Here is a 10919-nt window from a genome sequence, read left to right on the forward strand (position 1 = left end):
ACACACACACACACACACACACACACGGTCGCACATATGCACTCTGCATACATATCTCGTTATAATGTACTTCTAAATATATAAATTTACCTAAATTAACCAAATAAACGTATGATGTTGACACAATTATGAGGTTCACAGGATATAGTCCTAAAATAAATGATATCATATGCTATTATTTTATAATAATACAAAGAGAAATAATAATTTCACCTGTTAAATCATTTTAAAATATGTACAGTTGAAGTCAGAATTATTGGCCCCCCATTTATTTATTTATTTTTCCAATTTCTTTTTAATGGAGAGATTTTTTCAACACATTTCTAAACATAATAGTTTTAATAACTCAATTTCCATGCTCTGTTAAACATCATTTGGGAAATATTTTTAAAAGGGGAAAAATTAAAGGGGGGATAATAATTCTGACCTCAACTGTATATGTACATATGTATTTAAGTACACAATTTTTGGTATATTATTATTCAATGCTATTTGGTTATTTGTTTATTTATCTTATTATTAGCTAATAAAATGAGGCTGAAACAATGTGCTAATAATAATATGCATTGGCATGTAAGATAACATTTTGTTCATAAAAGACTGATGATTAGTCAGATTCTTCATGAAGGGGCATTTGGGTTTATTCGTTACCCCAGGCTGATTATTCTGATTGGCTCCACCCTCGATTATTCTGTCCCGGACCGCAGAGCGCATTCAGCGAGGAGAGGCAGGCGTACCCAAACCCCACTTTTTCAACACGCTTCTGGGAGGAATTTTATACTGCTTTGACGGGATAATGTCTTTAAAAGTTTTCGACGTGTTTTGGTAGAAAACAAAGAGCGTAAATCCACGAGAAGGCTGGTTTAACGGAACATATTGTAACTTTGGAAACCGAGTTTACATAGCGTTTCCACAACTATGGCGCTCAGAGCGAGAGCTTTATACGACTTTACCTCAGAAAATCCCGGAGAAATATCTGTGACAGAAAATGAAGTCCTCACTTTATGTAGTGAAGAGGTTGTCGATGGTTGGCTGGAGGGCACTAACAGCAGAGGTGAGACGGGGCTGTTCCCTGCATCATACGTGGAGATTATAAAAACTGACACATCACTGCACGGTAACGGGACGTCCGCCAGTCAGGACTACTACTATCAAAGTAGTCCTCAGAGGAGGGACACCTCAAACGAATCAACACCCACACACGCTGTATACCAGGGGCATCTTCAACAGCAGCGACTCAGTTTTCAGACGAGCCAAGGAAGTGACGAGGATTGGGACGATGACTGGGATGACAGCGGGACGGCGGAGGAACACGGAGGAACACCTGAAAAACGCGGGAATCCTCAAGCGGGATACAGCAGCACAAACCCCTCAGCTTCTCGACGTGGTAGTGCACAACAGTCCAAAAGCACAGGAACAGTAGGGAAAAATCTCAATAGGTTTTCGACTTTTGTAAAGTCAGGCGGTGAGGCGTTCGTTTTGGGTGAAGCATCAGGTTTGGTGAGGGATGGAGACAAAATATTTGTAGTTATGGGTCAGAGTGGTCCAGAATGGCAAGATAATCCATATGCATTCACTTGCACTATTGATGACCCTACAAAACAAACCAAATTCAAAGGTATGAAGAGCTATATGTCCTACGGACTCACGCCGAGTCATACTCAAAGCCAGGTGAATCGAAGATACAAGCACTTTGATTGGCTTTATGCGCGACTTGTTGAAAAGTTTCCGGTCATTTCGGTCCCTCACTTACCTGAGAAACAAGCCACAGGCCGATTTGAGGAGGATTTCATTTCAAAGAGAAGGAAAGGTTTAATATGGTGGATGAATCACATGACGAGTCATCCTGTTTTATCCAAGTGTGATGTTTTCCAGCATTTCCTCACCTGCAGTAGCACTGATGAAAAAGCCTGGAAGCAAGGCAAGCGAAAGGCCGAGAAGGATGACTTAGTCGGCGCTAACTTCTTCCTCACAATCTGTCCTCCAGCTTTACCGCTTGACTTACAAGAGGTAGAAAACAAAGTGGAGGGCTTCAAAACATTCACCAAAAAAATGGATGAGAACATCATACAGGTCAACGTCACTATTAACGAGTTTGCCAGAAAGCAGATCACTGGTTTTAAAAAGGAATATCAGAGAGTTGGACAGGCTTTCAGTCTTCTAAGTCAGGCTTTTGAGGTCGACCAGCAAGTATTCTCATCTCCGCTGAACAAGGCCATGGCAAACACTGGAGAAGTCTACGACACCATTGGGGATTACTTTGCAGAGCAGCCTCGTCAGGATTTGGAGCCAATTTCTGATCTTTTAGCGATTTACCAAGGACACCTCGCAAACTTTCCAGACATTATCCATGTTCAGAAAGGTTTGGGAATTTTCTCATGTGTTTGCTCAAATACCACTTGTCAGAATGGCATGCCATGAAATGTGGATATAGGTCAGTAGGTCATTATTTTATGTGCATGCCATCAGCTTAAATAAATGACACACACCATACGTCAGATTAATATTTAAGTAGAAACCTAAATCAGCATTAAAAATGACTGCTTCTTGAAACTAAATAAAGCATATTTTTCACAGTGAAAAGGAAGCATGGTGTTCTAGCAAAGGCAAGCAGCTGACGTAAAATAGTTCACTTTTTAGATTCATTAACTTTTTATATCTAATAGCAAATGACACATCGCAACAGGCTTTCGGTGGTATGTCAGATGTCCCCATTTCTCTCTGGTGTAAGAGAGAGCATATGGGGCCTGCAAGTTCTTGCAGCTTGAGATGTGGTATGGTGGACAAATGCCAGCCGTGTTGTATTTTCCACTTCTCTTTTGTGGGGGAAGTGTATCTGACTAATCTAATTTTCCTTTACTGTGAAACAACACTGACTGATGTCATTGTTCAGTGTAGAATCATAAGGATTTTTATGGCGCAATTTGTCACTGTATTTTTGTATGAGAATTTGTTTGTCTTCATAAAACCACTGATACTGGGAAAGCTTTTGTGTTGAAGGCTCTAATCCTAAGCTTTGGGCCCCAGCACAGGGTAGATGTGAATGCTTACAAAACATTGATCTACAGCTTAACTCACAGACATAGTTATATTGAAGCCCCTAACACAGAAACACATCCAGTGTGGACATTTTTTATGTTGTCTATGAGAACTCAAAGTCAATGCAGGCCTGTATCCAGCCTGGTAAAAGGGATGGTTCTTTTTTTCTCGAAAAGTGGACTTTTTTTTGCAGTTATTCATCTCATTTTCTATTTAACTATCAGGCAAAAATATTCCATTCATTGACATTTTAAGCACTATTCTTAGCTGGATTGGGTTGTCGAATAGTCATCATAACCACACTTTTTGATGTACCAAAAATATTTCCTAAAGATTTAGAATAAAGAAATATGAAACATAAATAAATACAAATTTATTACATCATATATCATTAGAAAAAAATGGTAGCCTATTGTCATTTAATAGGGAAACAACAAACTGCACATTCAACTTTCCTCAGTCAGAATTTGGCCATTTGAATAATAAACAATTAAAACATAAAAATATTAATAATAATAATAATAATAGAGCCTCGTGTTTTTTTCTAGCCTCTCTTGTAAAAAGTACTTTTGATAATTTATGGATGACAACAGCAGCCCAATTAGTATAAAATTAACTTTAACATGGTCAATTTTTTAATAAGGTCCAAAAATTAGAATAAAAAATACTTGTTTTCTGTATTTAACAACAATACAGTAGGTCAATAGTGAAAGTTGACTTCACGGACGTCAGATTCTGCATGGTCTTAAAGCCTTTGATGGGTTATTTCCACAATTTATGATGGCATAGCAGTCAAAATAGGACAAATGCTCATGTTTGGGACAAATTTTGGACTTTTGTCAGTGGGGGGTGGGTCTTTCGAACCATCCGAACCCCCCCGGGTACGGGCCTGCAATGTGAAGTTCACAAGCATGGACCATGCCACACTTTAAGCTAGACTTTATTGTAGGGATGAAAAGGATGGTAAGGGAACAGTGGGACGAAGGGGATGGGATGTAAGAGGAGAAACAGTGAACAGGTAGGTAGGTTGATCGGGCATCCTACGATGTTGCCCAAAAACTCAGAGTGGGGATACCATCTCTGTAATACTTTGGTAGAGTGATTGGACCCCCCGATTTAACCTAGGAGTGAAGAGAGGTTATAGGATTGTTAATGGGAAGCGAGGAAATGGAGGGAAGGTGGGTTCGAGAGAACGAGAAGAACAGTGCTAGAGAGCTAGTCTGCCTTAAATAAGTTTTTAGGGAGTAGGTGATTGGTTAAGAAGACAAAGTGAGGCGTTGTTCCGCCGCCAAACCTTTGTTAACAAGTCAACTCCATTAAATTTTTGCAGGTTACTCAGTTTCCATATGTACACATATCTTACCATGAAATAGGATATTTTAAAATGTATGCTCTTATTTTATCTGTCTGGAATTGACGGGATTTTTTAAAATAGGCATAACACACCTCTATATGTACATTAATAGTGCATAGCAAGATATGTAACATGAATTTAGAGAGTTCAGTGCACAGGGAATATATGATTTCTCCTTTAGAAATTCCAAAGAGATCTGTAAGCCATAAATCAGATGTCTTGACTGGTCTGAGCTTGCATTTTAATGTGTTCAAAATGGAAAGTTTCTCAGAGAGTGCATGTGTGTGTTTTTGCAGATGTGATTGCTTGTTTTTTTTTTTTTTTTCCTTTTAGATTTAATTCAACTCTTCTTTTTTCCTTGTTCTTTTCCTTTCCGTTTACCTCTGTTTCTCCAGGAGCCCTCACTAAAGCCAAGGAGAGCCAGAAGCATGGGGAGGAAAAAGATGGCACTGCAGGAGGAGGCATCAACGACCGCTGCAACATCATCTCCTGCGCCACACTAGCTGAAATCCAGCACTTTCATTGCATACGTGTGCGCGACTTCAAGGCACAGATGCAGCATTTCTTACAACAGCAGATCAGCTTCTTTCAGAAAATCACAGGCAAGTTAGAAGAAGCCCTGGACATGTATGATCAGGCATAGGAGATTCAATGCTACACTGCTTGAGAGAAATGAAATAAAATACAAATAATCAATTTATTACAGATTATTGAAATCACAGTTAGCCTCATAGAGGGCTTTTCACATTAGGCCTAGTTAACCCTGGCACATATTAAACCCTGGATAAACAGAATAGTGGGTTAATCTTGTTTCACACTGCTTATAATTTACCCTGGGTTAACAATTAATCTTGCATATTCATATGCTGAAGTTTCACAATTGTATTTCTACAATAATTTCAAATGTCAGCATCATTAGCTATGTTTCCAACCAAAGTTGTGAATTTACGAACAAAATTAAAATATCAGATATAACTAGGCATGGGCTGGTATAAGATTCTGACAGTATGATAAAAATGTCATAGTTTCACGATATTGTGATTACTTCTCTAAAATAAGCTCTTTTTAAATGTTTTATTAAAAAACAACAAGGTTTTTCCCTTTTGAACACAATGTATTTTATTTTAGGGAACATTTATAATATTTTGGCGCAGTAAACATGCTCAATAATTCAAATATATCATTGACTTCTGCTGGCTTCATTAGTCTCAAAAACAGATTTCTTTACGACACATAAAAATACAAAAAAAAAAAAAAACTCTATATACAGTATACCTTAGGAAAGGTATAACAGAAAATTGTTGCGGTTTTAATACCTTGACTTTTCCAAACCACGGTAAACCTTGAAACCGGTTATCATCCCATCCCTAGATATAACATTTGCAAATAAAGCACTTTTTCCATTCCATGTTCTGAACATAATAAAATCCCCTCTTCCTTGGGAAACAAACAATGTGAATATTATAATAGTGTGAATAGAATGTAGTGTGAATATTCATTCATTCATTTTCTTTTCGGCTTAGTCCCTTTATTAATCCGGGGTCGCCACAGCGGAATTAACCGCCAACTTATCCAGCACATGTTTTACGCAGTGGATGCCCTTCCAGCTGCAACCCATCTTTATGAAACATCCATACACACTCATACATTACGGACAATTTAGTCTACCCAATTCACCTGTACCACATGTTTTTGGACTGTGAGGGAAACCGGAGCACCGGGAGGAAATCCACGCGAACGCAGGGAGAACATGCAAACTCCACACAGAAACGCCAACTGACCCAGCCGAGGTTCAAACCAGCAACCTTCTTGCTGTGAGGCAACAGCACTACCTACTGCGACACTGCGTCGCCAGTGTGAATATTACATAACAATATATGTACTTTTATGTAAGTGAAAGCACTGTATCTTTTTTTTCTCCATAGTAAATTAATTGTTTTTAATAGATGTCTAATAGACGTCTAAACATAGTCGTCTTGGCTAAAACAAGGCTAAATTTGGGCCGTCAGTGAAAATCTAATAGATGTCTAAGAATAGGCCAAAACTAGACATCAAATAAGCAAAAATGAATCATACACTTATAAAGTCTGTCTAATCTGTCTATTTGACGACTAGTCTAGTTTTTGGCTATTTTTAGATGTCTATTAGATTTTCACTGACAGCCCAAGTTTAGCCTTGTTTTAGCCAAGCTGTCTATGTTTAGATGTCTATTAAACACAAAACTATTTGCTGGGCATCGTCTTATGAACCAAATTCACATATCTGATGAACATCAAGCAATCTATACTGTAAATGTGTTTCAATTGTTTTTTATTGGATAAAAATGCAGATCGTGGTTTTTCTTTTCAGCTATTTTAATGAAATATACAAAATGTGCATTATAATATGTGAATAGAAACATAGCTATTGATTGGACAATCACAGCATGTGACCTGTTACATAAATTCCGCTATTGTGCTTTTTTTTTTTTTTTTTGACGATTTTACATTTTGGGCGATAAAAGTAAGTATGAAACATTCTAATTTTCAGTTGACATCTTCCATCACGATTAGACTTTTTTCCCCCAAACTCTGTAATGACTGTTTATATATATATATATATATATATATATATATATATATATATATATATATATATATATATATATATATATATATATATATATATATATATATAGTTGAAGTCAGAATTATTAGCCCCCCTTTGAATTTTTTTTTCTTTTTTAAATATTTCCCAAATTATGTTTAACAAAGCAAGGAAATTTTCACAGTATGTCTGATAATATTTTTCCTTCTGGAGAAAGTCTTATTTGTTTTATTTCCGCTTGATTAAAAGCAGTTTTAATTTTTTAAACTCCATTTTAAAATTATTAGCCCCTTTAAGCTATATTTTTTTCTGATAGTCTACAGAACAAATCATCGTTATACAATAATTTGCCTAATTACCCTAACCCCCCTAGTTAACCTAATTAACCTAGTTAAGCCTTCAAATGTCACTTTAAGCTGTATAGAAGTGTCTTGAACAATATCTAGTAAAATATTATTTACTGTCATCATAACAAAGATAAAATTAAATCAGTTATTAGAAATGAGTTATTAAAACTATTATGTGTAGAAATGTGTTGAAAAAATCTTCTCTGTTAAACAGAAATTGGGGAAAAAATAAACAGGGGAGCTAATAATTCAGGGGGGCTAATAATTCTGTCTTCAACTATATATATATATATATATATATATATATATATATATATATATATATATATATATATATATATATATATATATATATATATATATATATATATATATATATATATGCATATACTATAACTATACTATTAAATAAAATGTACTATTATGTAGGGCTGCACAATATATCATTTTGCCATCGATATTGCAATGTGTGTGTCTGCAATAGTCACATTGCAAGATATGCAATGTTAAGTTGGGATTATAGTGGATCAATAATTAAGTATACATGAGATTTGTAGAGTCATTGCAATGTATAACAATAACAAAGTGAAACTTTATCATTTGTTTTAAAGGCATTTCAAGAAAGTGTAAAGCATTCGGGCACAGTAACGTAAAACATTTGTAATTTTAACAAAGAAACATACTGATTTATCAATACAATGAAAACTATACAGTGTTATTTTACATTACTAAAATTCTGTATTTGATTACTGTTTGACTCCAAAAAACCATAGAGAACTGTTTATTTACTTTTTTATTTGCTCTATTGTAATTATTCTTGCAATTTTTTTTTATACCTGATTCAACTCTTAAAAAATAAACCTAACCAATCTAAATGAATGATTTTTCACAAATAGAGCTATTCAAGCCATCTAGTGAAATTGTTGTCATATCGCCATATATAGCGCAGCGAACCAAATATCACAATTTCAGATTTTTCCAATATCGTGCAGCTCTACTGTTATATATATCTCTATCTATCTATCTATCTATCTATCTATCTATCTATCTATCTATCTATCTACTGTATCTATCTATCTATCTATCTATCTATCTATCTATCTATCTATATATATATATATATATATATATATATATATATATATATATATATATATATATATATATATATTTATAGATATATATATAGCACAGTGTTTCTGTGACCTTCCAATTCACATCAATACGTACGAAGCACTCAATGGCTTGTCAGATGTAAAGAAATCAATGTTTACAAATGTTTTACAATTTTTACAAACGCTTCATAGCCTTAGGTAAAAACGGATACAAAATCTACTTTTAAATGACAAGTGTGAAACATACTTTTTACCCAGGGTTACATCCAGTGTGAAAAGCCCTTAGGAGTGTTTGGAGTGGCTTTAAGTGCCAGAGATTGATGGTGGTCTTTAAAATGTAGACTTCACTATTATTATTGAGTAAAATACTATATAATCTGATTATGCATAGCAGTCATAATTGGTTTCAGTTACCCTGAAACCCTTGAAATATAACCACGGTTTTAAGTTTACACTTTAATCGGCTTAGTAGTAAAAGTCGATGTAAACAACACAGATTACTTATATTCGAGTGCCTGTACTGAAACGCTCTCTGTCAATGGACTCATTCCACGAACTTGGACTTGTGGTGATGCTAAATAAGAGTAGACTTGAAGGCATTTGTGTCTCTTGTCTGATTGAATTTTAATACAGACATAAAGAAACATTATGCACTTGAATGTTTATTTGTGTTGCTTTGTAAAGTACAATCATTCTCAGTCTGTGCAAGTTTTACTCTTATTAACCTTTATCTTGATCTACTCTTGAGGGAGAGGCCTGGGTCTGTTTTACATTAGGAGCTCGCAAGAGTAAGACGAGACACAGTTTCTCAGCCCTGGAGGAGAAGTGCAGAGAACAATGACCTAGAAAACATGGGTTGAACTCTCTTTATCTAGTAGACATTCCAGACGAGGCAGAGAGGATCACTCACGTTACTAGTTTACAGGCACATTTATCATTCAGTTTAGATCTTTTTTAACACTTATTTTAGTTCAACTTTAGTAAATGAAACTGCAAATTGTTGGAGTTTTAACTGTTAACAACTGTTTAACAGCTGTTTGTTCAAGAAACTTGAAGTGAAACCTTAAAAATAGTTTTGTTGTTGTCATACTCTGGACCATATGGCGGTCTGTGATGATTCAGTTATTGTGGTAGAAAAACAAAAACAGACCTAAATTAAAAGAAAATATTTGACAAAAATATTGACTATAAATATTAAATCATTTATAGAAAAAAATGATTATAGGTTGTAAAGCATGTTATCTTACTTCAAGAACTTATATATTAAATATTTATTTTAATGTATATGTAATATAATGTTCTGTATGTACACTGTAAAACCCAACAGTCAACTTTATCAAATGAAATGAGAGCAGTTAACTCAAAATGTACTGAAAGTTAATTCTACTCATTTCAAAATTGTTTTGAACTCAGTGTTGAAGGGAATGAGTCAATTAAATACAGCATTACTTCAACTAAGTTGGACTAAGTTCACAGTACTCAGATTAGTTTTTTAGCTCAAATAGTTGGTAGCAATCGGTTTCCTCAATCAGTTTGAGTTGCCCTAACTTATTGGGTTTTACAGTACTCATTTGGAGTTCTCCCTATTTATTGGGTTTTACTGTGCTCAAATTGCTTCATTTACTCAAATGTATTTAGTTCACAGTACTCATTAGGATTCGTTTTTGAACTTAAATGGTTTGTAGCAATCGGTTTACTTAAACAGCATAGTTACCTTAACTTATTGTGTTTTACAGTGTAAGTAAATGTTAATAGCATTTTTGAATAAAATATGGAATTCAAACTTAAATATTGTTGGCTTTTAAAGATTAAATAATAGTCTAATAATTTTAAAGGACAAACTTGTTGAGACAAGATTTGCATAGATAGATTTGGTTAAAAGTTATGTTTCATTACTTATTTATTGCTTTCTAAAAGCCAATTCACACTGCACCAACAAACCCGAAGGGGCGTGGCCAGAGGCATTGTAATGTTATAGCAGAGAAAGCTAAAATGCCGTCCAAACGCTGCTATATCCACAGAGCTTTTTCTGTTTCTGTATTTGGGCATCCAAAGGACACGACACAGAGAGAGAAGTGCTTACAATTTAATTTTAATTATGTTAAGGGAATTATAAAAAATATAAAGCTAGCATTTGACAAAGGACAGCTTTCAGAATCTCTCTCTGTTCAGTGCTGGATTCGGTTAAAACTCCTGCAACAGACGAAGCTGTGGATTATGAACCACAACCTGTAAGTATTTTTATTTGTTAAAAATTCATCTATTACATGCACAGTTTCTAGCGTTAACCATATGTTGTAGCGAGGATGTAAACAACAAGAAATGCTGTTTGGCACCGCTAACAATTTAGCTACAAATTCATATTTATCAGTCAAAGAGCTGTAAACAGCCACAATCTTTAGCAGCACTGCAGTGTCTCTCTATGCGGCCACGTCCTACATCTCAAATAATGAACTTACAAAAGATATGACAATGTTT

General features: G+C 34.9%; 1 protein-coding gene across 1 annotated transcript; it reads left to right on the forward strand.

Annotated features, from left to right (window-relative positions):
- Positions 1–704: 704 nt before the first annotated feature.
- snx18b (sorting nexin 18b) lies at positions 705–6967 on the forward strand. The gene is made up of 2 exons (XM_056466354.1): positions 705–2362; positions 4789–6967. The coding sequence occupies exons 1-2, from the start codon at positions 919–921 to the stop codon at positions 5034–5036; spliced, it is 1692 nt and encodes a 563-aa protein (XP_056322329.1). The 5' UTR covers positions 705–918; the 3' UTR covers positions 5037–6967.
- The last annotated feature ends 3952 nt before the right edge of the window (positions 6968–10919 follow it).

The sequence above is a fragment of the Danio aesculapii genome, chromosome 10, assembly GCF_903798145.1.
Source record: "Danio aesculapii chromosome 10, fDanAes4.1, whole genome shotgun sequence".
Lineage (NCBI taxonomy): Eukaryota > Metazoa > Chordata > Actinopteri > Cypriniformes > Danionidae > Danio > Danio aesculapii.